This window comes from Myotis lucifugus, unplaced genomic scaffold (assembly GCF_000147115.1).
Source record: "Myotis lucifugus unplaced genomic scaffold, Myoluc2.0 scaffold_49, whole genome shotgun sequence".
In the NCBI taxonomy this organism is placed as follows: Eukaryota; Metazoa; Chordata; class Mammalia; order Chiroptera; family Vespertilionidae; genus Myotis; species Myotis lucifugus.
This window is the reverse complement of record NW_005871097.1, coordinates 4,559,049-4,585,089: the sequence shown is the minus strand read 5'-3', so window position 1 is coordinate 4,585,089 and position 26,041 is coordinate 4,559,049. Positions and strand designations below refer to the sequence as shown.

Sequence of the window (26,041 nt, the reverse complement as noted above, 5' to 3'; positions counted from 1 at the left end):
TAATCAAGATTAACTTATTTCATATTCCAAAGTTATCAAAATGAGAAAAAATGGTCTAGAACAGTACTAACAGAAATATGATGCTAATGACATGTGTAATTTAAATTTTTATTGTAGTCACATTTAAAAAGTAAAAAGAAGTGGAAATAATTTTAATGATGAATTTTATTTAAGCTATCATTTTGAATGTATGTGTAATAAAGATCAAAATCATAATAAAATATTTCACATTCTTTTTATTTCTACTAAATCTTCAAAACATGGTGTGTAATTTATACTCACAGCACTTCTCAATTCAGCCTCACTACATTTCAACTGCTTGAAAGGGTAATGGCTAATGGCTTCTGTATTGAATAGTATGCGTGTAGAGCAGTGCTTCTCAACCTCAGCACTGCTAACGTTTTGGACCTAATAATTCTCTGCTGTGGAGAGCTGTCCTGTGCCTTATAGGATGATCAGCTGCATCTCCAGCCTCTATCCACTAGATGTCAGGAGCATCCCTCCCCCAGATGTTACAACCAAAAAGGTCTCTAGACTTTGCCAATTGTCCTTGAGGCTGGGTAAAAGTAGGGCAAATTGTCCCCAGTTGAGAATCAATGGTCTAGAAAACTAGGAAAAAAACACGTGTTTGGGAAAAACCTTAGGATCGTTCGAGAGAAAATTTTCTGTTTAGAAGCTAATATTACTATAGTCACTGAACCATAACAGGAGTACTTACAATAATTAAAGTCTGTCCAATTTTCATGTTTTAAATTCACAAAAGAGATGAGGGGAAGAGATTGGGAAGAAGAAAAAGGAGAGGGAGAAGAAGAGAAAAGGGAAGAGGAAAGCTGTTTCTGAGTATACCTTTTTGTTTATTTTGGGCCCCTACTTAAAAAATAATATTGATCCACAAATGAGTCTATTTTGGTGACTGGCATCAACCTGTAATTATTTCAAAAACCCTGGTACTCTTGGTTTTGAAAATATGTTGATGGAAGCTTGGGTTGAAACATGCATCAAACTGTGCCTGTGGGTTCAGGTAGTGGGAACACTCAGTGTTGCTGGATCCTAGAACTGTCTACCTCACATAACAGCATTTAATATAAAAAGTGATGGGAAACAGACCCCCAACTTCCAGGTGAGCTAATATCTTCCAACAACTCTCTTACCAACCAGGAGCTCCAAAACTGCAAGCCTCAATTAATTGTGGTGTTTTTAAAGTATTTCTCTTTTTTATCTGTAAAAAAGGCAAGGAAGGCAGCTATGCTAACCACTATACAAAAACCCATAGACACAGACAACAGTATGTTGATTACCAGAGGGAAGAGGGTGGGTGGTCATAAAGGGTAAAGGGGGTCAAATATATGGTGATAGAAGAAGATTTTATTTTTGAGTGGTGGGTACACAATGCATATACAGATAATGTATCCTAGAATTATGCACTTGAAAACTATATAATTTTATTAACCATTGTCACCCCAATAAATTTTAAAAGGCAAGAAAATCAAAATTATAGCAGAGATTTATTCATAGAAGGAAAGAAAGGGGGAAAGAGGGAGGAACTAAATCACATTTTATAATATTCACATTCATCATAATCTTATTCAACCTGATTTACATGTATCTACATGATACTCAGAATATTGACCCTTAGATAATTGAAGATCAAAAATAGCTTATTATTTTCACTCTACTTCATAGTTTTTTAAAAGTTTATACAACAAGTGGTAAAAATTAAAGGTTTCTGATTGTCCCTTGGTTAATGAGAACATTAAACTAACCACGAGTTTCCACTCCCTACATGTTTCTGATTCATCAGGGACTTACTCTAACTGGCTTAGCTCATTTGATAATACTGAGCGGTTAGCTGTTGGGCATCTACACTAAGTAAGCTGCGTACAGCAGGCAACTACCTGATTATTTCCAAGACCTTCCATGGAGAGTTGGGATTACTGGTAGAGGAGGAATCTTTGCAGTGGCTCCGGTAGATGTAGCTTATGGATGCTTTGATGACACGCTCGACCCAAGCACTTTCGGATACACAGGCGACAGAGCTGGGAAAGAGCAGGTGGGCCTAAGGAAGGAATTAAAATGGTGTGAACTTCGTGCTAGTATGCCAGGGTTGAGGAAAGACTAGAAGAGGCTGAAACTTTCTAGAAGATTAAGAGAAGCTGCATCTGTATAGGAATTAGAAAGTGAGTTAGCAAACACTCAATACACCCAGGATTCTGGTTTATCCCTTAGACAGGGTCATGTTTCTTTAAGTTGAACCTCCAATGGTAATTATATTACCGATATTTAAGAACGAGGCTAACTAATATGACAAACCTATAGCCAACATCATATTCAATGGGTAAAAACTAAAACCATTTTCCATAAGAACAGGAACAAGACAGGGATGCCCACTTTCACCACTCCTGTTGGACACAGTACTGGAAGTGCTAGTCATAGCAATGGTTATAAGTGAATACATACAGCATATAAAATCCCACCTCAGCGATGCTAGGACTTTCCACCTCCTACATGTCACATCCAATCAAAAAGAGAAGAGGGAAAAGGTAAGAAAGCCTAGAGATTAGATAGAAAGGAGAGAGAGCAGATGCACTTAAGAAAGAGAAATGGACACCCAGCCATTCCTTACCTTCCCAGAGCAGGAGCGCCTGCTCCACTCTGCTTTTCGGGGCCGCCAGATCAAGTGCACTTTTTCCCTGAGCATTTCTGCACTTCAGGTTTGCCCCATAGTCTATCAGCAGGTGGATGACTTCCACACTGGACTGCTTCGCTGCAGCATGGAGAGGGGTGTCCAGCCAATGGCCGTGGTCAACACTGGCTCCTTAACAAAGCAGATGGCCACGATTTAACAATAAATGTTAAATGTAGAAACACAATGAGCCTAAAATATAGTAGCTGCATAAAGACATCTTAAATACCATGACAGTTTGACAAATAGTTAAAAATGTGACATAAGCCTAGAACCTTAGCAATGCCTATTAAGACTGTTTCAAAATATTTTGAAGAGCCCAGCCAGCATGGCTCAGTGGTTGAGTGTCTACCTATGAAGTAGGAGGTCATGGTTAAATTCCCAGTGCCCAGGTTGCAGGCTTGATTCCCAGTAGGGGGTGTGCAGGAGGCAGCCAATCAATGATTCTTTCTCATTATTGATGTCTCTCTCTCTCCCTCTCTGAAATCAATAAAAATGTATTTTAAAATATTTTGATGAGAAAAGTGAATTAAAATATTTTTAGTCATTTAAAATACTTTACTTACTCTTCCATATGAACTTTGTGACATATAAAATTAAATATTTGAAACTCCTTTTACATAGAATTATTTTCTTTTTGGCAGAGAATAAAGCTAAGTTTATCTAGTAATTATATTATTCAGAGTTCACAAATAATATTTCGGAACTACTATAGGGAGTAGTATATGATGGCAGATAAAAAGAAAACACAAAAAATCTTGGAGAGAAAAATTCTTATTTAAAGGCTCTTACTACAATTTCCACCTTTGTGTCAATGGCCAAGTTTGGGAAATCTGTAAACAAATAATAGTTTCAAGACATTTTACTTTTCCCTAGACTCTCAGTTTCTGCACATGTCTTTTTTTAAATTTTTTAAAAATATATTTTATTGATTTTTTACAGAGAGGAAGGGAGAGGGATAGAGAGTTATAAACATTGATGAGAAACATCGATCAGCTGCCTCCTGCACACTCCCTACTGGGGATGTGCCTGCAACCAAGGTACATGCCCTTGACCGGAATTGAACCTGGGACCCTTGAGTCCGCAGGCCGACGCTCTATCCACTGAGCCAAACCAGTTTGGGCTCTGCACATGCCTTTTAGATTTAAAAATATTACTGCCTCAGTCAGGTGGTTCAGTTGGTTGGAGCATCGTCCAGTACACCAAAAGGTTGGGGGTTTGATCACCAGTCAGGGCCAAAGAGAAGGCAACTGATCTATCGATGTTTCTCCCTTTCTCCCTTCCTCTCTCTCTCTAAAATAAATAAACATATTCTCAGGTGAGAATTAAAAAATCATTACTAGCCTGGGATGGTGTGGCTCAGTTGGTTAAGCATCATCGCGTGCACAGAAAGGTCACCAGTTTGATTCCTGGTCAGAGCACATGCACAGGTTGCAGGTTTGATCCCAGGTCAGGGTGCATGCAGGAGGCAACTGATTGATGTTTCTCTCTCAATCAATATTTCTCTCTCTCTCCCTCTCCCTTCTTCTCTCTAAAAAAATCAATAAAAACATATTTTTTACAAATCACTAAATAAGCAGGATTGATCGTAAGTAGTCTATGGCAAATGTCTGTTGTTTTTACTATCCAGAATCTTCATAGTAACCACACTTAGATTTCCCCTGGGGAACCATCCTCATGATTCCTAGTTCATATGTTGCAAATGAAGCCCAGCAACTGCAGTGTAGACTGAAATCTAGGGATAAGCCAATCAGTGTTGTATTGTATTCCCTTGGCCACCATAATTGGTTCAGACAAGGGTATGTGATTCAAAAAGAGCCAATGAAATACAATTGCTTTTTCCCCTGGGACTTAAATGGGAAAAAGACTCTTATACGCTCTTGAGACCACCAAGGAGACCCATACCAATTAAACAGAACGAATATCAGAGGAAGCAGATTTAAAAAACACAGATACTCATTCTCTGGAGTTCTGTTTTAAGCATTCAAACATCAAATGCTGCCAGATTTTGTCCAGTCTGACAAGAACTTTGTCTTGGGAAGTCCATGGTTAATAGGTTCTTTTCATGACAAGATTTCTGGAAGTTACCTAATTCTAGAAGTTTCTTCACACAATCTACCCTTTGGTGGGTGCAGGCCACATACAGGGGAGTTCCAAGCTGAGGCACTTCCTGATCAATATTCACGTTATTTGCCAGCAGAATCTCCATGCACTCTCTATGACCTGGTGGAACATAAGATAAACCTCACACGAGTAAAAAAAAAAACATATATTGACTATCCACAGAACTAAAGGATTGCTTATCTGGAATGGGCTTTACAAATAATAGATGTTTTAAGCAGAAAAAAAAAATTTGAAGATCTTAGAAACCTCCAAAACTAAACTATTAGAAAGAGAAGCATGCCTATGTTTCCCCCATGTAATTCCTCTTTGCAGCCTTTGAGGTAGCTCCAACTAAACCAAGGGCTCCAAGGAGCAGAGCTGAAATCCTCTGGAATTAAGACAGCAGTTTACAAATAGAGGCTACAAGACCCAGAGGGGGTAAATGACTCATCCTAGTATTACTCTGAAAAGCCAGGGCTCAAATCCAAGGCCAAGCCCTGATCCTTCTCCATTACAAGTCTCTCATTCACTTCTTCATCCATGCATGCAAGGTTGGGTATGATTGCGCCATGTAGTAAAAGCTCCTTATTTTGGTTAACCTGGAAGATACCTCTGAGAATTAATTTAAATGTCCTTCCAAATTCAATGACTAGCAAGAACTTTGTACAAGTACTCTCCTAAGAAAGTTTTCCCACTGAACTGATAAACATGGTTAATTTGCAGCATATGAATGATTTTTTCAGGAGCAAATGTTTTTTCTCTTTGAAGATTTAAATGTTTCATTTTAAAAAATTTTTATCATTGCTGATTAACTTAACCAAGATTTTCTTTACAGATAACATAAAAGTAAGTTTCACCTCAAACCTGCTTGATTTATCACAAATTCTGAGTTATGTGCAAATATGCATTAAGATATACAGATAAGGATTCTGTGGATTCAAACTATTTACTTGTTCACATAAGTAAATATTAAGCCTGGATGATAACATCAATATGTCAAAGTATTGTCCCAGACTGACCAAGCTTGTTCATAGAGGTTTAACGCTGTTAAGAATCTAGAAATAATATCTAATCAGTACCTAAACCTGGCTGGTAAATACAGGATATCAAATAAACATCGTTGAATAATTCTATCCTTTTTTGAAGAAGAAACTGAGCCTAGTTTGAGTTAAATTTAAGTAATCTCAGGAAGTTTTAAAAAAATGAATAAAGTACATAAAAGTCAAATGATTATCACTACTGTAACAATATCTAAAAGTGAACTTGCTATTCATCCTTCCACTCTGTAGACATTGATCCCTAACATGCTTTTATGATAAAGGAAAAAATATGTAGAGACATAGATACCAAGCCGAACATATGTAACCATTTAAGCACTGCAGAATTATTTAAGTAATTGAAATCATTCCCAATAGTAATCTATTTTTAAATATTTAGATGAAATGCAAAGAATAATTAATTTTTACTTCAAATCAATATTTAAAAATTTTAAAGACTTTTATATCATTTCCAAAATAGACTATTTCCCTACAACTTAAATAACTTACTTAAAGTTTGTGAAAGGGCCATCACCAGTTATTAATAAATAACTATTTATTAAATATATATAGGACATCAAAACCATAGATACACTGAGATTTGGGTCTTTTTATTGAATTTATTGGGGTGACACTGGTAAACAAAATTATACAGGTTTCAGGTGCACAATTCCACAACACATCATCTATATACTGTATTGTGTGCTCACCACCACAAGTCAAGTCTCCATCACCATTTACTCTCCCTTATACCCTTTGCAACCTCCCTCCATCCCCCTACCCCCAGTGATCACCACATTGTTGTCCGTGTCTATGAGATTTCTCTCTCTCTTTATTTATTTTTTTGCTCAATCCCTCCACCTCCCCGACCCAGCCCACCCCTGACAGCTGTTAGCCTGCTCTCTATCTATGAGTCTGTATCCATTTTGCTTGGTAGTTCAGTTTGTCCATTAAATTCCACATGAGTGAGATCATATGGCACTTGTCTTTCTCTGACAATTTCACTTAGCATAATGATCTCCATGTCCATCCATGCTATCTCAAAGGGTAATATTTCCTTCTTTTCTACAGCACAGTAGTATTCCATTGTGTAAATATATCAATGTTTTCTAATCCACTCATCTACGGATGGACACTTGTACACTTCCAAATCTTGGCTATTGTAAATAATCCTGCAATGGACATTGGGTCTTTTGTATCATTTAAAGTAATCTACTCCAAAACAATTACCAAGTGACATGTTTAATAAATTGGGGCAAATATTTCACTATTGCCTTTTGAAAGAAAGACTTTCATCCCCAATAATACCAACAAAGGTCACTGTTCTACAGTGTTCTAATTTCTCCATTGTATTTTTTTCACTTTACACTAATATATATTTTTATTTTTAAAATGTATCTTTATTATTAAAAGTATTACAGATGATCCCCTTTTCCCCCCATGACCCCTCCTCCCCACTCCCACCCACTCCCCATGCCTTTAAGACATTGTTGTCTGTGTTCATAGGCTATGTCAATATGCATATAAAGTCTTTGGTTAATCTCTTTCCTCCTCCACCTTCCCTCTGAGATTCCTCAATCTGTTGCATGCTTCCATGTATTCATTTTATTTCTGATCTCAATATAAGAGAATAATTCCACCATTGGGTAACAGAAATGTTGCTCTGTAAGTGTGACCTTTGACAAATGACCTTGGCCTTTCAATGGCATCTTCTTGTTCATGTTTAACCTATGCATACAACTTTTAAATTCCTTAATTTTATTCTTTCCCCTCATTTTAAAAGTAATGAGGACACAGGATTCTAGATTCAACTTCGAGGATTCCAAAGTCATGCTTTTTAATTTTGCAACATTTTTTTCAGTAATTAAGGACCTTAAAGTCATTAGCTCATCTAGAGTGTATTGCCTTTTGTGGACAATTACATTTAATCTTCCATTAGAGAGACTATCAGCCTTGGCTTTCAGACACTTTCATAATTTATTTTACGTTAGTGGTTGATATTTTATGGGCTTGGGGGATGAGCTATTCTTTTCTAGTAAGGACAGAGACATAACCACAGTATGACTCATGGAAGTCACCTCTGCAGTCTTAACTGTACCAGTTGCCACCAAACATTAGTAAAGAGCCTCAAGAAAGGTCTGTCAAGAGAGTGTGCTCAGGAAATAGGACATCTGAGACATAAAGCCATTCCCAGGTTATAAGAAGAGCTGCTTCATGCCCCAGTGGTATTTCATGAAGATTTGGGCCAATTGAAATTACTGCTGCAGAATTTCTAAGCTACACATAGTATACTGGTAAAGATCTAGGTGATCCTTACCACTGATTCATGCAGACTGGAGCGAGTCCACCAATGTTTTGTATGTAATGTGATGTCTCATTTACCTCTCTTTACTGCCTCATGGATGGGGGAAGCCAGGTGCACTTCGAGCTGGGCCTTGGCTCCGAACTCCAGCAGCAGGTTGACGCATGCAGCACTGCCACTGCAGCAAGCACTGAAAAGGGGTGTGGCTCCATGAACCGTCACTGCATTGACCTAATGGTGGGCAAAGAGAGACCCAGAGGATTTGCTATTTCTTTATCACCATTTCCAAGTTGCATTCCTATATATCTACCTGGAGAAACTTCCCGTGCTGGTGAATGAGTGAAGGAACTCTACATCATTACAGTATTATGTTATTTAGGCACTAGTAGCCTATCAACTCTCACCTCTATAAATAATATCCCAAATGGGGCAAAATAGGACAAAGCCTTTAAATGCATTTGTGGGTATTCCAGAGATTCTTAGGAGCCTCCTAATCATTGAGGAGCAGTCCTGTTTGGTGATTAAAAACATGGCCTACGGAACCATTAGTTTGGTTCAAATCACAGCTCGCCTCTCTCTCTCTCTCTCTCCCTCCCTCCCTCTCTTATTTGTTCAGAAACTTTGGTTGGGATACTAACTTTCTGTGCCTAGGTTTCCGTACATATAAAATGGGGATCATAAAAGAATGTGCCTTCTGAGGTTATTGGGCAGATTGAACTACTCTATGTTAAACACTTGGAACATTGTCCGGTGCCTGGTAAACATTTAATAAACATTTGCAACAATAATTATTTCCACTTTTCATTAATGTGGAGCTGACCTCCCTCTCAATCATGAACAAATGTGGCAGAAACCAAAAGTACTGGAGAAATCAACTAGTTTAAGGTCTCAAAATCTGTGCTTGCAAAAAAATATCCTCAGCAACTCCCCACACTTTGTCTTTCTTGCCACAAATTTCCTTCCTGGACTACCATAATCCATACAAATTACATATGCCAGCAGCGACTCCTAAAGAGATCATGACCAAGCCAATGGCACAAAGAAAATAGCCATTAACATGGTGTTTACAACCATCTCCAGGGCCTTCTAGGGACCTGGGAGGCACTTGGGAATGAGCATGGCTGGGAGACATCTTTGAGTATTAGCAATAGATTGGAAAGAATATCAAGGGAACAAGGCACTCTGGTGGGGAGGCTCTGATAGGATTGAAATTCAGGACAATAAGGGCTTGATGTCAAATCATATTGCCTCAACAACTAAGCATATATGCTTGTAATAATCAGGATCCTAAATTTCCTTGTTTCAGAAACAAGAAGTATTTTTCCTCAGAGCCAGGATAACCTCATTAAATTAGTAAGTTAAAGAGGAGATGCTAAGATGGCAGAGACAGGCAAGGACAGGAAAACATGCGTGTTAATTTATACACTCTAGGGATTTCTAACCTATTTACATTTTTCCTAATAAATATTTGATGGGATTGATTTGATTTGTTTTCACTAAGTATTATCCTCTTCCTGAGTCCAGGAAATCTTCTAACTAGATTTCCTATGCGTTTCTCTTTTAGTTCAGGTCAGCAAATATTTATTGAGCATCTATTAGGTGCCAATGTTTTTAGAAACAAAGATAAGAAAATTGCCTCTTGTTGAATAGGTTGAATTCTACAAGAGAAGACAAACACAAAAAGTGATCTTTTTATACAACATAAATGCTTTAGATCACTATAGGAACAGGACAAAGGAGAGCATAGACGTGGGAAATATTTAGGAAGTAAAACCAGTAGGATGTTGTGATTAATTACATGAGGAGATAGAATAAAAAGGATGAGTCCCAATTTGGTGCTTGGGAAACAAGGAATATGTTTCATCTGGTCTCTGAGGCTGAGAATCCAAGAGAAGGAACCAGTCCCCAAAGGAAGAATATGATAAGCACAGTTGCAGATGCACTGAGTTTGAGGTACCCATGGGACTGATAATTTTGAGGAATTTTCTACTGATGGACCAAGTTTCTCTTATTCCATCTGTCATTCTGATTTAAATGTTAAATAATATTTATTGGCTGTTTCCTCATAATATTGCCAAAGGCAAGGGACCATGTCTTACTCTTTTCTTTGTCCTCCACAGAACTTCCCAGAATTGTACCAGCAAATACTCCTATGTTGTCTGATATTTCCCACCCACAATCTGCCTGTGACTCCAGTCATTCAACTTGAAAGGAAATGGCCTGCCCCCAACCTTGCCCTAGCCATTACATGTGAGTTGACTAAGAGTACCTTAAGGAAAAACTACCTAATGGAAATACACAACCACTATGGCACCAGGAAAATCACTTTGCCCACAGAAAACCCTGATATTCAGTTCTACATGTAGAAACCCAACTTCCATATAAAATCTAAAGAAAATCTTCATTAAGTGCTTAAAACATTACAGCTCATGAAGCAAAGAATTCAAAGACTTCGTTTAAAAATAAAATGATCAGGAAAACAGTATTTGGCAACTAAATGTCATTGAGATTTTCAAACGGTTTTATAATTCTATTCTGGTATCTAATTACATACAGCACCTAAATCACTCCTTGAACAAAAATGAATTTAAAAATAAGATAAAGTCAGGGGTGTATGGTAAATGGGAACATGGGCCCCTTCTCATGCTCCAACTCTCCCTCCCACTCTGTGGGAAACAAAGAGAAGGCCATCAGCAAGCAGACTGTAAGACCTTGGGAACCTAGCCAGCTCCTCAGTCAAGAAAACAACTAGCAGTTTTTATCTCACACAGCCTGCGTGAAAAAACACCCCCCTCCTCCTGCATGCCCTATTTTTCTCTGGTTTCTGTACTGGGTGGTGACGAAACAATAGCCCTTTTTTCCCCACCTCCCCACCCCCACCCCCTGCTTCTGTGCAGCCCATCCGCAGGCCGGATGGAATTTATTGGTTCAACCACTGGTGGCAAGTAAGTCCTAATAAACCCATGTCGTTCACAGCCAGTCCTCTGGATTATTTCTTTGGGAATCCAAGAACAATACAATGAGGTTTTCTGGGACCTTAGCACTGTGCATAACAAGGGGGAACACTTCATAAATTATATAAATGACTAACCACTATGCGCACACCTGAAACTAATATAAAATAATATTAAATGTCAACTCTAACAGAAAAAGATTGTTTAATTATGTAATTAAAAAATAAGATCATGCTAATTTTGTAGTTTTTTTCACTGTACTATTTAGAAAAACCTCATTCACTTTAATAATTTTGCTCAAAAAGTAGTTGTTGGTTTAGGGTTTTGAAGTAAAGGTGAGTTTCTTTGTTGTTCTTTTAAAATATGTTCTTTCCAGTGTTTTACAATAAATTTTCCAAGATCAGTTTTCAAATTACTTTAGTTCAAGTTGATTTTTTAAAAGGCAACATAACAATTTCGAGACTCCTGTGAATTACCTCATCTGAATGTTCACACATGGACATAGAGGCTGAAGAGAGTATTAAGCAGCGGTGTCTTCTTGATCATGTAGAAATATAGATGGGGACAGACCTCACACCCACAGCAGGTAAGCAGTCTGGAAAGTCATGTCTCAGACAGTAGTGCCTGCACTTAGGTAGACAGACCTGCGAGGCGGGAGCGGTACGCACCTTTGCACCATTTTCCAATAAGGCTTTAGCACAGGCAACATGACCTCCAAGGCACGCCTCATGGAGGGAAGAGACCCGGTTAATTGTCACGAGGTTCACATTGGCACCCTAAAATTTGGAGAGAAGTGGATTAAAGGTTTCATTAGCAATAGCAATGAAAGCAGTGTTGTTGGACATGTTTTTATTGGCCTATGGGATAATACAGAAAGGAGAAGAGGCCATGACCAAGGAATCTAAATGTGGCATTGGGGGCCTTGAATTCATTTATTCACCAAATACTAATTCAGCATTCTGTTTATGACACAGATCTCTCTCCCTCAAGAGCCTAGTGGAGAAACAGAAATCGGGGGGAAAGCAGAAATATATTGCTATACAGGACGCATGTTCATATTTCAATTGGGAGTACAGGGTATATCCTTGAATCTGGCTTGGAGAGTAAAAGAAACCTTCACATATGAAGTAGTATTTAACTGAGACTTGAAGCACAAAAGATTTCAAGCTAGGAAGGCGAGAGAGAGAGAGAGAGAGAGAGAGAGAGAGAGAGAGAGAGAGAGAGAGAGAAGTTGACCCTTAAACAATGCAGCAAGTAAGGACCCCAACCCCACGCAGTCAAAAATCTGTCTATAACCTGACTCCCCCAAAACTTAACTATTAATAGCCTATTATTGGCCGGAAGCCTGATAACATAGTTGATTAACACATACTTTGTACGTTGTATGTATTGTATCCTGTATTCTTACGATAAAGTAAGCTAGAGAAAAGAAAATGTTATTAAGGAAATGATAAGGAAGAGAAAATACACTTATAGTACTGTAATCAGATTGGGAACAGAAAGATGACCCCCTACTTAAGAGTAGAAAGTAAAGTTGGTGGTGCTTCCAGGACTCATATGCCACAACTCCACTGAGTCGGAAGTCTTCAGTCCCAGGGTTGGGGGCCAAGGGTTTGCCCTAGCCCATCTCCTCACCCAGCTCCCAGCAGCTATGCCCAGTCCTAACACACAAACCCTCCCATACTGCCGTGCTCACCTTCCTCGTCTTGGAGTCCAGGTGACAGAGGACAGGTTCAGCCAGCTGCTGCCCAACTCTGACTTCATGCCCTGATTTTAACTTGGCCCTTACCATTTCCCCGCAGGATTACCACTTTCTATATGTGAAAAGAATTAGGTCCTTGGCTGATCCTTCCCAGCTGAGTTGTTTTTGATCCCCTGCCTTGTAACTGACCTGCTGAAAGCTTCCCAACCCTGGTGCATGACCCTGAACCCAAACCCCAAGCGAAGTACCCACCACCTCTTCACAGACCTCCATGGTGCTGCCTGTCCCTTTCCACTATTGCCTATCCCTTCATCTTAGGGGTTCTCTATGCCTCCTTAGTCCTGCCCATTTTCATGTCCTGAATATGATATCATTACTCCAGAGCTGTGCTATAGATTTCAAGTTGAGTATCAAATACAACTTTAAAAGTCCCTTTTCCTTTTCCCATATTATATGTTTTCAAGAAAAGAAAAACAGACTAGTCCACAAGGTGGCAGCTATGTGCTAGAAAAAACAAACAAACGGATCAGTGCAAACTCAAAATCCCTGAAATTATAAAAATGTAATGCTGAGCAGGCCTGAAAGAATATTGAGAGTCAATCACCTTCACCGTGCATGAGAAATTGGAGAAGCAGAAAGTTGAAATTATTAGCAAGACTTGAGGCTCCCCAGCTGGCGGTGACAGTGGCGTGAATATGAGGAGCTCCTGATTCTTAGTTGAATGTTTTACAGAACACCACATTATCTTAATGTAAAATAAAATTGGCTTTAGTAAAAGCAAGGAAGTGAGTAAAAGCAAGGAAGTGATGTGTACTGAGGAAAAATTGAACTCCTCTATGAAGAATGCTCCCTAACATGTTTAAGCACACTATAGAAACCAACATGCTTATGAAGTATAGTTAAAAATAAAGACATGCTCAGTGCAACATGGGATCCTGGATTGGCTCCTGGAAGAGAAAATATACACTAATGGGAAAAACTGATGTTAATCTAAATAGTCTGTAGTTTAGCTGATGGCATTGGATCAATGTTGATTTCTTATTTTTGACTAAAGTACCACGGCTATGTAAGATGTTAACACTAGGGAAAGTTGAGTGAAGGGTATTTGGGAACTCGCTGTACTATCTTTGCAATACTTCTTAAAAATCATTCCAGCCCTAGCCAATTTGGCTCAGCAGTTAGAGTGTGGGCCCTTGGACTGAAGGGTCTTGGGTTTGATTCCAGTCAAGAGCACATACCTCGGTTGCAGGCTTGATCCCCTGTCCCAGTCAGGACACGTGTGGGAGACAATCAATTGATGTGCTTCTCTCATATCAATGTTTCTCTCTGTGTGTGTCTCTACCCCTCCCTTCCATTCTCTCTCTTAAAAAATCAATGGAAAAAATATCCTCAGGTGAAGATTAAGAAAAATAAATAAATAAATAAATCCAAAAATAAGTTTATTAACAATACTAATAAAAGTATTAAAGTGGGAGCCTGAGAGAAAGAAGGTAGATATAAAACTTTTTTCACTGTAGACCTTTCTTATATCATTTTAATTTTGTACTATGTGAATATATTACATATTAAAATAATCAAATCAAATATAAAGTGCTTAAAAATAAATAAGCAAGTGATAAGATGAAGTATAAAGCCCATTTGATAATTACAGGCAGTTTGCTTTTTGCCTCTACTTTCTTAAGAACTAACACAACTCATAAAGGAAAGAACAAAAAAGGCACACACGTGCACACACACACACACACACACAAACAGAACACTGTGCCCAGCTGTTTAAATTTAAAATAGTAAGGAAGCCAGGTTTGGTGTTAGCTAGAATGTGGAAAAAAGATTAAATGATTGGCCTCCTCTGTACACACACAGATGCTAAAACAAACAAAGCCAATGGAGCATACACACTTTCACTCATTTCACAAATATTTACAAGGCCACTATTCATTGTTCAAGGGATACAGTCATAAATAAAGTAGCCTTAATAACTAAGACTTTAATAATTCTTCCCCAAGGAGAAGATTTACATGATTGGCCATCTATTTTAATGTTTGCTCTTGAAGTAGTGGTATATTGCTGGGGTGGGCAGCCTCTAAGATGGCTCCCAGTGATCCCTGATTCTAGTACTGGCTCCCTTGCATTATCCCTTGAATGTGGGCTGGATTTACTGACTCACACCCAATGAAGAGAATATGGCAGAAGTAATGAGACGTCACATTGGACCTCCTTCTTAGACACTCACATGCTCTCTCCGAGGGATGCCAGCTGCCACCTCATCATGCAGGCATCCCATGGAGAGGCCCACGTGGCAAGGAATTGAAGCTGACCAGCAATTACATGAGTGGGGTTGGAAACAGATCCTTCCCTCGTTGAGCTATGAGATAACTGCAGCCCTGGCTGCAACTTCACAGCCTGCGAAAGGCTCACAGCCAGAACCACCCAGCTAAGCTGCTCCTTGGCCAACAGAAACTGTGAAAATCTAAGTGTCTGTTGTTTTCAGCTCCTATGCTTTGAGGTAATTTGGTACACAGCAATAGCTGACTAATGCAACTTCAGGGCTGCTGCTACTAAGGCACATGGGAGAATTTAAGGTGAGTTAGTGCAACATAAATTTGAGGGCATCCCCCATCAGCTTCACAGGGAAACTTCCTATGAGATAAGAAGGCCCAGAAGGGGAAGGATGGAACTGGGCAGAAAATGAGCCAGTTTCCCAAGAATAGAGAGGCAGGAGGAACAAAAAGTGAGCTGTATGAGGATACATACCCCTGAAATGGCTGTGCTGGGACCCAGCAAGCAAACCCCCTGCTACAGACAAAGCTGATAAAGAAGGATGCTTGCTTATAGCATAAGCCCAAAGGATTCAGTCTTCAGTTTACTTACCTGTGCAATTAACGTTTTAAGGGCCAGTAAGCGCCCCTGGGCTGCAGCTTCATGAAGTGGGGAACGATCAGCCCAGCAGTCTGAAACACAAATCAAACTCAGTGTCAAGGTCTGGAGTCTTCTTCCTGCAGCTCATTCATGCCGCCCACCCACTGTGAAAGGAGGTTTGGGGGAAGAGGAGGAAAGTTTGTACCAAGCATCAGGCTCTCTTGTCAGTCGCTTTCAGGGTGACAAGCCACTGAGTGTATAGTCCATTAGTTTGTTGGTGGGTGCAGAGGGAGAGCACAAACTCTCTCTGGCTTTTGGGGGGGGGCAGTTTTATCAAGCAATAGATGTAGTCTAGTGCTTGAATCAATAGTTTTAAATAAAGCAAATGGAAGGGCCAAGCTGGACAATGAGCTTCCTCAGTTTCATCTTTCCCCTGCCTCTCACCCTTACCTCTACCCTAAAGACTCAACAGCTTATCATGTACCATGAAGGAGACTCTAGTGGGTCAGGGGAAATGGTCTTGTTCTAAATTCCTTAGGTAATTGTCTGTTTCATTTTTGGAATGAAGCATATCTATCATCATAATGCAGGATGTCCTTTTTCAGGTGACATAAGTTTTTCCCTAAACAGCTTTGTTGGGGGCAGTTGACTGTAATGGCTAAGCTTGGGGCCAGTGGAGCCACACTGCCTGGGTTAAAGTTCTACCTTAACCACTTTCTCTGCCAAAATGGGCAAGTTACTAAAATTATTTGAGCCTCAATTTCCTGATCTATAAAATGAGGGCATAGTAGTCTAGTATTTAGCAAGTCTGGTCTCTCAGTAGGCCAATAATATACACCCATGATGGTATATTCTCAAAACAATTTACTAATAAGTACATATGGTAAGATAGTGCTCTAGAGAACAGCTTCAGAATTGCCTTAGAAACATATTTCTCTTGTAATTGCTCGTCAGCAAACAAGACTAACCAGCTTACATGTGCATTTAAGATGTAACCCTCTATTAAACATGCCAAAAGGCAATCAATCATCTGTTTTAGAAGAAAACCTATTCTGGTTTGCAAAATTTGGGCATTCTTCAAATTATAACTGTGCTCTTCAAACACTGAATAGCAGGTAATAAAAATTTGGATTTAACACAAAGGGTCCATCTTATCAACCTTTCCTAGGTGATCCTGATGTTGTGGGGGGGGGCAATTAGGGGATAAGCAAACGTATGTAATACCTTAATCAATAAAGAAAAAGAGAATTAAAAAAAAGAATTCTGGTTTCCCTATACCTGCAACCTTGGCAGAAACAATCCCACCAAAGATGGAATGAATGTGAATTTAAGGCCTCAGAAACAAAATAAACTTTTCCAAGTGATGAGAAGCAGGGCTATAAACAGTTCAGTAAGCTCTCTTCTTAGGTTGAAACTCAGTTTTTATCTCCTTTAACCCTTTAGGGTATAAATAGAAGGAAAGCTAGAATGAATTCTATAGGGTTGGATTGAAATTGTAGTAATTGGTATGAAAACGTGACTGTGTGTGTGTGTGTGTGTGTGTGTGTGTGTGTGTGTATTATATGTATGTGTTTATAGATGTGTGTTATAGGGCTCCTTGGAGAAATGGCTGTGTCCAGGGCTGGACCAGGAAAAATGTAAGATGGGCCTCAAATACCTTCCCAGAAAGTATGGAAGTGCTCAATTAATGATAGGATATGTCAAAAAGACACAGAAGCTGGCTTGAAGGGGCTTCCACTAGCCAAATATGGAATGATATGAACATCAAAATAAATAGGGGCACTAAGGGGTACTTAGTGATACTAAGAGATTAAATAATAATTTAATTCCTATTAATAAAATAGGAACCTATAAGTCCTCATTAATTTATTATATCAATTATATAATTTATTATATGAATATATTATATAAATTGCAAGAAGAGAAAGTTCTTTCTTAGAGTAAAATTCCAACTCATAAAATGTAGAATAATAGAATCTGCCTCAAATTATCTCCCCATAAAATAATTACCAGTTATAAAATGACAGAGGTAATCTTACAGTAAAACAAAATTGTGGAAAGCACCCTACCTAGGGGATTGAAGTTAACATCAGAAATGATGGAAAAAAATTGGCCGTGTGCCATCTGATGGAACACAATGAGCGACATCATGTACCATGGCAGGAATGCAGTGGAAAGAACACAGCATGGCTCTGTGATATTCCTGCTCAAAAACGCATAACCTGAATCTAATAGGAACACTGTGGACCAACTCAAACTGAAGGACATTCTACAAAATAACTGGCCTGTAACCAGTCCGAAGAGGGACTGACAGACTGTTCCAGACTGAAGGAGGCTAATGAGACGCAACATCAAAAGGCAAGATGTGTACCTGGATTAGAGCCTTTTCTTATCAGGGACATTAGGATAGTTGGGAAAACATTAATAGGGTCTCTGTGTGAAGTGAGAATTCTTTGTACCACTCATAACTTTTCTGTCATTTTGAAATAAGTTTCAAAACAAAAAAGTGTGTGTGTGTGTGTGTATAATATGTTATATATAAATAAAATCACTAGTGTTTCTATACTCCACATATGTGTAATTCTTTTATAAAACACCAAAACAAAACAAAACAACAACCAAAAAAATCAGCCCAACAGGTGTGGCTCAGTGGTTGAGCATCAACCCAGGAGATCAGGGTTCAATTCCTGGTTAGGGCACATGACCAGGTGCGCAGGAAGCAGCTGGTCGATGTTTTTTTTCTCTCTCCCTTCTTCTCTCCCCCACTCTCTAACAATCAATAAAAAATCATATTTAAAATCTACTTTGAAAAAAAAAGATATAATTGTTTGCATCTCCACTTGTTCTTGAGTTAATTAAAAGGTAATGAATGGCCCTGGCTTGTGTGCTCAGTGGTTAGAGCATCGGCCTGCACTGAAGGGTCCTGGGTTTGATTCCTGGTCAAGGGTACTACCTGGGTTACAGATTGGATCCCCACCCTGGTCGGGGTACATGTGGGAGTCAACCAATTGATGTGTCTCTCTCACAGTGATGTTTCTCTCTCTTCCTCTCTCTCTCCCCCTTCCTCCTTCCCGCCACTATCTCTAAAAATCAATGGAAAAAAATTAGGTGAGGATTAACAACAAAATAAAAAAGTTAACGAGTGGAGTATTTTTAAATCTCTTAGACATTTACTTATAATTTGCATAAACTGAGAATGAGATAATGTATGCATCCTCAATTGGTCAGTCTTGGTTTTCTTCTAATACATCTCCATATCATCAATATGAAGCATACTTCATACATGTTACACGTTGCCCTCTAGCCTAACTGCTCTTGGAAATGGACACCGGCACTAGGGTTTCGAGGACAGTCTTCACCCCTGGATGGTAACACAGCACCCTGACCAATGAAAGAAGCAAACCCACAGCCATTTGTTATTCTTTTGTTCTAACAATAGCCAGTCAACCACAGTCACCTAAAGGTAGTCTAATATTTGATTCAAAAATAAAAATAAGATTTAAGTGGTAACTATTATTAACTTAGGATATCAACATAAAATGGCTTTGTTATTTGTAAAACTTGCCTCCAAATGGGCTGTGGTGTCGTCCCCATCCCCGGGAAGCAGAAACCATTGCCACATCTGCATCTTATTTCTAGTGACTTTGCTACTCATCAGTCCCATAAGACCCGCTCTGTGCACACAACCTAGAGAGTTCTCACAAACCTAACGTTGAGTGAAGGAAGCCAGGCACAAAAGAGCGTGTGCGGTGTGATTCCTTTCTATAAAGTACACAAAAGGGCCAAACTCACCTTGGGTGTCAGGATTGCAAAGTACCCTGAGGAGGGGCAGGGGCTGAGTAGAAGAGGGCCTGGCACGGACCATGCTGATAATATGCAAGTTCGTGCTCTGGGGAGGTGGTATAGCTGATGGTGTCTGCTTTGTGAAAATTCGTCCAACTGTTTGCTTAGGATTTGTGCACTTGTCTGTATTTACATCCGACTTCAATGCAGAGATTTTAAAATGACCAGTTTTTAAATGACCAGCTGCACTCTGCTCCTCTGCCAACTCCCAGGCAGGGTATGGCCCTCTCTGCAGCCCCAGCAGCTGGAGGTAGAAAATCAACATGTTCTCAAATATGTCTGCGCTTTATTCTTCTAGGTGCCAGCCGATCTGGCATCTTAGGAGTAGTGAGAACTGAGGGACAAAGAAGATGTCTTCCCAATTAACAAAGAATAGGCTGGTCCTTCTTACTGGGCCTCAACAGAAGGTCTCAACCCCAGGCTCCTTTCCTATGTACTGGCATTTGACCACCTCTCCTAGAGTCCACCGTCAATGCAGCATCCTCTAATGCCTCTTACTCCCACCCCGTGCTTTTGAGGTTGTGGCAAGCCTGTGGGGCCATCACCCATGCCATCAAGAAAGAAAGAATAGCAGGTTTTCCTGGGTTTCTCTCTCATCCACCACTGCTTTCCAACTCTATTCCCCCAGTTGGGTAGGACAGGGGGTAGTTCAGTGAGTTATCTGAGCAAACTTCTAATCTGAGAGTAAAATACTAGGCTCCCTCCTGGAGCTGGCATCCTTTGGCTTTCAAGAGAGGAGGGAAGAGCCTGTGTCATGAACTGGGACACCCCCAAATGCACAACTCCCTTGGCCCCCATGAAGAGATTTCACTTCTAGTAAGTGGGAGAAATAGTACTAAAATCCACAGTTTGAGATTTCAGAACACACCCTGTTCTGGTTTTAAGAACCACTGGTCTTTAAATTCTGCCTGTCCTCATGATAGATTGACTTGTCTGGAGTGCTTTGCTAATACCCACTTCTCATTATAGATAATGTGAATTAAACCAATCGTATCACCTTAAATATAGAAATAACTTTTGTTTCCAAACTGGACACAAAACCACTCTCAAGGAAGTCACCTTTCCAATCACATTGTTCTCCAGCACTTGCTCAGATCTTGAAGAGTTTTCTCACAAAACCCTTTTCCAGAAAACTCTGCCAAGGTGGGCTCTCTTGCTTTCTAACTCTTATTCCCAACACTCAGTCTCTCACTCTTATCATTCCTGTTTTGCAAATTGGAGCTAATTGTGAGAAATTAAGGATAAAAGTTATTTGGCAGCTAGGGAGTTTTTCCATTCCTTTCAGGAAATATGCAACCAAGCTCTCCAAATAAATGAATGCTTAAGTAGGAATCAGTCACTCTCTTCTAAGACAGTCTATTTTTACTTATTTGGCAGAATTCCTGCATCACAGGGCTGCAAGCATGTTATGAGGATAGTTTACTCTACAGACATGTTTACTTGTTCCTGACGAGGCGTATGGAAAATGTTCAAGTACTTTTTCACCACCCCCCCTTTGACTTTTTCTCAGAATATGATTTATATCTCTACTTCCAAGACTCTGAATAACAATTTCATGACAAATTTCAAAACCATAGATTTCAATAACAAAATTGGTTCAGATGGAATACAGTTGCCTGAGTTTCAAGTGTTCAAGATAAAAATTTTTGAAAGTTTTTGCAAAAATTCCAACAAGTACTTGAGATTACTGGTTGTGTGTGTGTGTGTGTGTGTGTGTGTGTGTGTGTGTGTGTAGGTTAATCCTCACCCAAGGATATTTTCCCATTGATTTCTAGAGAGAGGGTGGAAAGGAGAGAGAGAGAGAGAGACAGAGAAACATAGATATAAGAGAGACACATCAATTGGTTGCCTCCTGCATGTGCCCCGAATGGAGCCTGGATCGAGCCTGCAACCAAGGTGCATGCCCTTGACCAGAATCAAACACAGGACCCTTCAGTCTGCTGGCCACTCTATCCACTGAGCCAAACCAGCTAGGGCTGGCTTGTTATTTTTTTAAAAAAATATAAGCATCTGGTTATAATATCTAGTTCACATGAAACAATCTTTATTCCTTTTAGTCAAGTCCCAAAATCATATGAAGTAATATCTTCTCCTGCAGCATTTACCAAAGGAAAGAAAATCCTAAAGGAATTTCAATTTTGAACCAAAATATAGGCAAGGGCCTAGTGAAATTAATGATATTTTAAGCAACACAAAAGTAATTATAGCCCTAACTGGTTTGGCTCAGTGGATAGAGCATCGGCCTGCGGACTGAAAGGTCCCAGGTTAGATTCCAGTCAAGGGCATGTACCTTGGTTGCGGGCACATCCCCAGTAGGGGGTGTGCAGGAGGCAGCTGATCAATGTTTCTCTCTCATCGATGTTTCTAGCTCTCTATCCCTCTCTGTAAAAACTCAATAAAATATATCTTTTAAAAAGGTAATTATAAAAAAACATATAATAAATTTCCTGAGATACCTAAGATATTATAATATAATTGAGTTTAAATGCACTCTCTTTAGAATACTCAGCTCTGGTCAGGAGGTGAACCACAGTCAATGAACATCTTTTTGCAGTGTGTTAGAAAGAAGTTTCCTTTGAACCTATTAGGAACAGGCGAGCTGAGTTAGGTGACAGGTGGGGAGGCAGAGTCCCTACTGAGGACTGGTTGTTCCAACTTGGGAAAGCCAGCAGGCACCTGTGATATGTAATCACTCAATGGTTGAGCCAAGGCTGAGGAAACAAGAATAAAAAGCTAGATAGAAGATAATGTAAGAATGTACCAAATGCAGGAAAATCCTGTCCAAATGGGAAAAATGAGAAAAAAGAGTCAGATTGATGAGTCTGGCCGAGGCATGGCCATCAAATCAAGGTCAGTCCTTTTAATTTAGAACAAGGACAACTAATTTTAAGATTAACACTTAGAATATAATCAATATTTTAGCTCAAAACAGCCCTTTAAAAAAACAAAAAATACAATAATTGTATAATATCTTATCTACCATTATAAAAAAAAAAACAACCCAAATTCTAAAAAGCAAGTTTCCCCAAGGTTGACCCAAACTCCTTTGGCAGCAGAACATGGCCAAGACTCAGGTTAAGCAACTTATTTTTATATTTTTACTTGGTGTGAATATTTATATGTTCACTATAGAAATATCAAAATGTTTGACTATGGGAGGCAGCTCCAGGCCCTGCTGGGAGTGCTATGTAATATACACTATACACTCTATGTAATCTTTCTAGTATCCCCCTCAAACTCCTGAATCCTATCTGGTCCAAGGGTTGTGAAAACACATTATCAACCTGTATCTATACTTTATTTTTATCAACTTTGATGACCAAGTTGCTGGACTTAAATACAGCTCCAATTCTGGCCAAATTAGCAAATGCTGAAAAATCATGCACCACATCTCTCCAGAGAAAGACAGTACCTGAGGAAAATCTATGGGCTGAAGGTGGGATCCAGTGACCTGTCTGGTGCTCTAGATGTAATGTCAAGGGCCAATGACAATGTTTCAAAATATATATATATATGACAAACTACACAAATCAGCCTGACAAGAGCAAAATAAAATAAGCAACCATAGCTTAACTCAATCCTGACAAGTTATATACAAATGTAATAACTTAAACCATAAAGACATTGAGTGATGTATTCCAGAATAAGAAATAAAAATAACTTTCCCCAAAAGATTTTACAAAGGAAAAAAAAAGATATTTAATAAGAGAGATGATGCAAGGTGCTGTTTCCAAAAGAAAGAATGCCAGCACCTACGACAGGTTCAACTGTGTCCTGGCTGAGTTTTTTCCTGCCCTCCCTTGTTTTTTTTTTTTTTATATATATTTTATTGATTTTTTACAGAGAGAAAGGGAGAGGGATAGAGAGTTAGAAACATCGATGAGAGAGAAACATCGACCAGCTGCCTCCTGCACATCTCCTACTGGGGATGTGCCCGCAACCAAGGTACATGCCCTTGACCGGAATCGAACCCGGGACCTTTCAGTCCGCAGGCCGACGCTCTATCCACTGAGCCAAACCGGTTTCGGCCCTCCCTTGTTTTTGACAGCAATTATGATAATGTACAGGAACATAATATGCTATTGAAATAAAAAATGTAACCTTCCTCAGACTTTGCTAATTTAATTAGCTAACTTCCTAATTAAATGTTACATATTTTCCCAACAAACATTAGACCAATGAACAGCAAAGGCAATTTCAGGTTCGAGTTGAACCCTAACACAAAATTTTGTTCTTGATTTTTAAGTGTCAAGCATCTGACTGTTAACAATGTCAACAGAAAACACACTGTTAGACTTCTGCAAAAACCACTGTTTCTAGCATGTTACTACCTGTATTATTATAGAAAGCCTTATTTTACCAAATATGGGTATACTTTCTACTATGTTCATAAGTGCCCGTGTGTGTGCACAGTGCACACACATGCGCGCGGGCGTGCACACGCGCAAACACACACACACACACACACACACACACACATATAACCTTCCTCAGACTTTATATATATATATATATGAAGAAAATTAAACTGATAAACATGCACTCTCCTCTCTGCTGCCTCTGGTTAATGATAACTGAAAAATACAGTTTTAAACACTATGCTACTTACAAATTAAATGAATATAATCCTAGGACCTTGAACAAATATATTTCAGCTAAAGAATAAATGAGCTCAATTAAAGAGGTTTATATTGTGGCCCCAGACTTAAATCATGCTTATATAGATTCTATTATAAAACCCTTCTAAGAGTGTACTCAATTAAGGGTCACAAGGACAAAAATAATGCACACAAGCAACAGAAAACATTTTAACACTCTTACCAACAATGACTTTGTTGGACTTTAACTAATTTAAACCATGAGGATGATGTATCTATGAGAACATCAAAACTGTTACTGAAACGTTTAAACAGCCCCTGCCCAGATTTACAAATTAAATTACAAAAATAGCTTTTTCAGATCATGCTAAGCTTGAAACTAAAGGGAGTTTAAGCAACATACCTCCCTGAAATGTGTGACAAATGTAATCCCCAAAAGAAACCTCTTTCCACACTCCGGGCCTTCTGACACTTCCTGAAACTTCAACATTCTTCTCATTTTCCCCAGTTAATTGAAGCATTCTGATGCTTTGTCTTTGGAGGTCTTATTTCCTTGGATAAGACTGCTGTTATCTAATGTCTTCAAAGTCATCTAGTGTATCCTAATCACAAAGCGTCGGTCTATTTTGAACGAGAACCCTAGATGCAAATAGAAATGGATACTAGGTAAAGACTGATGTAATCCTGGAACCCTACGAACACTAAAACACATAGGGAAATTCCATACTGTTTATGAATAAATACTCCTCTATTAAGTGAGGATCCTGGCAGGGACGAGGATGTCTGATTCATTTACTTTTGTAGCATCTCACTACAATTAAGTGGATCGTTACACTAAGTTCTACAAAGCAGGAGACTTCAAAATGTTTTACCTCGATGTTGGCATTTCATGTAACAACCTTTGTTTGCAGTGCTTTGCATGGTACTGAGTATAAATGGGTTTAGTAAAAGGTTTTTCCTTATAGTGACAAGTGGCTAATCAATTCGGATTGCAAATGACAGCACCAAAATAAATACAGCTTGCCACATTTGCTGCTTTAAATCAAATTTCTTGGTCATTCTATTTCCTGAGGAAACTCAGGTTTGTTAAAGTGCATTGTTAAAATTTGATCAAAATATTAAAGACAATAATCCTAGATAAGTAACTCTTTAGGTTAGTAGAAATAAGGTTTCTCAAAATACTTTCAGAAAGCCACTACTTTAATTACTTCTTAAGTAGTTACTCTTAACTGAAGAACTAACTTGCAAAAACTAAAGCTGAAAATCCTTCACCACTGGTGTAGTCAACACCATTTGCAACTTTAAATAATATATACTAATATATATATATATTTTTTTTTAAATGACCCACTCAAAGCCAAAGTATAAATAAAGTCTGCCTTCTAGAAATATTATGTATATGAGTTATCTGGGAGGTTTTTTAAAAAATGTGTACTATGACTCAAGACTGTATTCCCATGCATCAGCTCTTTAACAAACGCTGTAGTTTTACCTGATATTCCACCATAGATCTCTTCAGCTATCCTAGCTGCTTCTTTTCGATTTCCTTTGACGACATAGAAATGGGTTAGGAGAGCCAAAAAAACTTTAATTAAAAGCTTGAAGAAAAGAAAAGTAGCAAACATGGTAATAAAAATGTTTTTAAAGCCATAGAAAAGAGAACCATCTTCCATTTTGGCTTACACTCTGCACAGGTTCTCGGGACTGCAAAATTTCACTGAGTTTTAATTGGTATCATATGACATCTATTTTAAACCTTCTGGCCCTCAGTGTCCTGTCACGGAGAACTCCGTTTGTAGGTTCTAAGCTAACTGTGATTTGCCGACTTCATGTTCTGACATTCACAGCAAGGTTAAACAAACTTCCTTCCAACCAGAAACAGCCGTTAATTCCAGACCTGCATTCCTCAGTGCTATCTAACAAACAGGATTCACATGCAAACCATTTTTATTCCTAAATC

At 38.9% G+C, this 26,041-nt stretch overlaps 1 protein-coding gene across 4 annotated transcripts; it reads right to left on the bottom strand.

Annotated features, from left to right (window-relative positions):
- Positions 1-1,506: 1,506 nt before the first annotated feature.
- Positions 1,507-25,754, bottom strand: ASB11 (ankyrin repeat and SOCS box containing 11). Of its 4 annotated transcripts, none has more exons than XM_006088585.3 (7): positions 25,574-25,754; positions 15,653-15,732; positions 11,748-11,855; positions 8,206-8,356; positions 4,772-4,906; positions 2,624-2,815; positions 1,507-2,056 (listed from the first exon to the last, which is right to left on the bottom strand). In XM_006088585.3, the coding sequence occupies exons 1-7, from the start codon at positions 25,752-25,754 to the stop codon at positions 1,932-1,934; spliced, it is 972 nt and encodes a 323-aa protein (XP_006088647.1). In that variant the 3' UTR covers positions 1,507-1,931. The 4 variants fall into 4 exon arrangements, with proteins under 4 accessions (XP_006088647.1, XP_006088649.1, XP_023609483.1 ...); XM_006088587.3 differs by lacking the exon at positions 25,574-25,754 and adding an exon at positions 24,485-24,689; XM_023753715.1 differs by lacking the exon at positions 25,574-25,754 and adding an exon at positions 19,433-19,543.
- Between the last annotated feature and the right edge of the window lie 287 nt (positions 25,755-26,041).

Bases quoted from the DNA above. Each gene is read 5' to 3' on its own strand.
- ASB11 (XM_006088585.3), bottom strand. From the start codon at position 25,754: ATGGAAGATGGTTCTCTTTTCTATGGCTTTAAAAACATTTTTATTACC. The intron at 15,733-25,573 runs GTAAAACTACAG...TTTGTGTTTCAG, and splicing joins GATCTATGGTGGAATATCAG to ACTGCTGGGCTGATCGTTCC. The intron at 8,357-11,747 runs GTGCGTACCGCT...GCCCACCATTAG, and splicing joins TATTGGAAAATGGTGCAAAG to GTCAATGCAGTGACGGTTCA.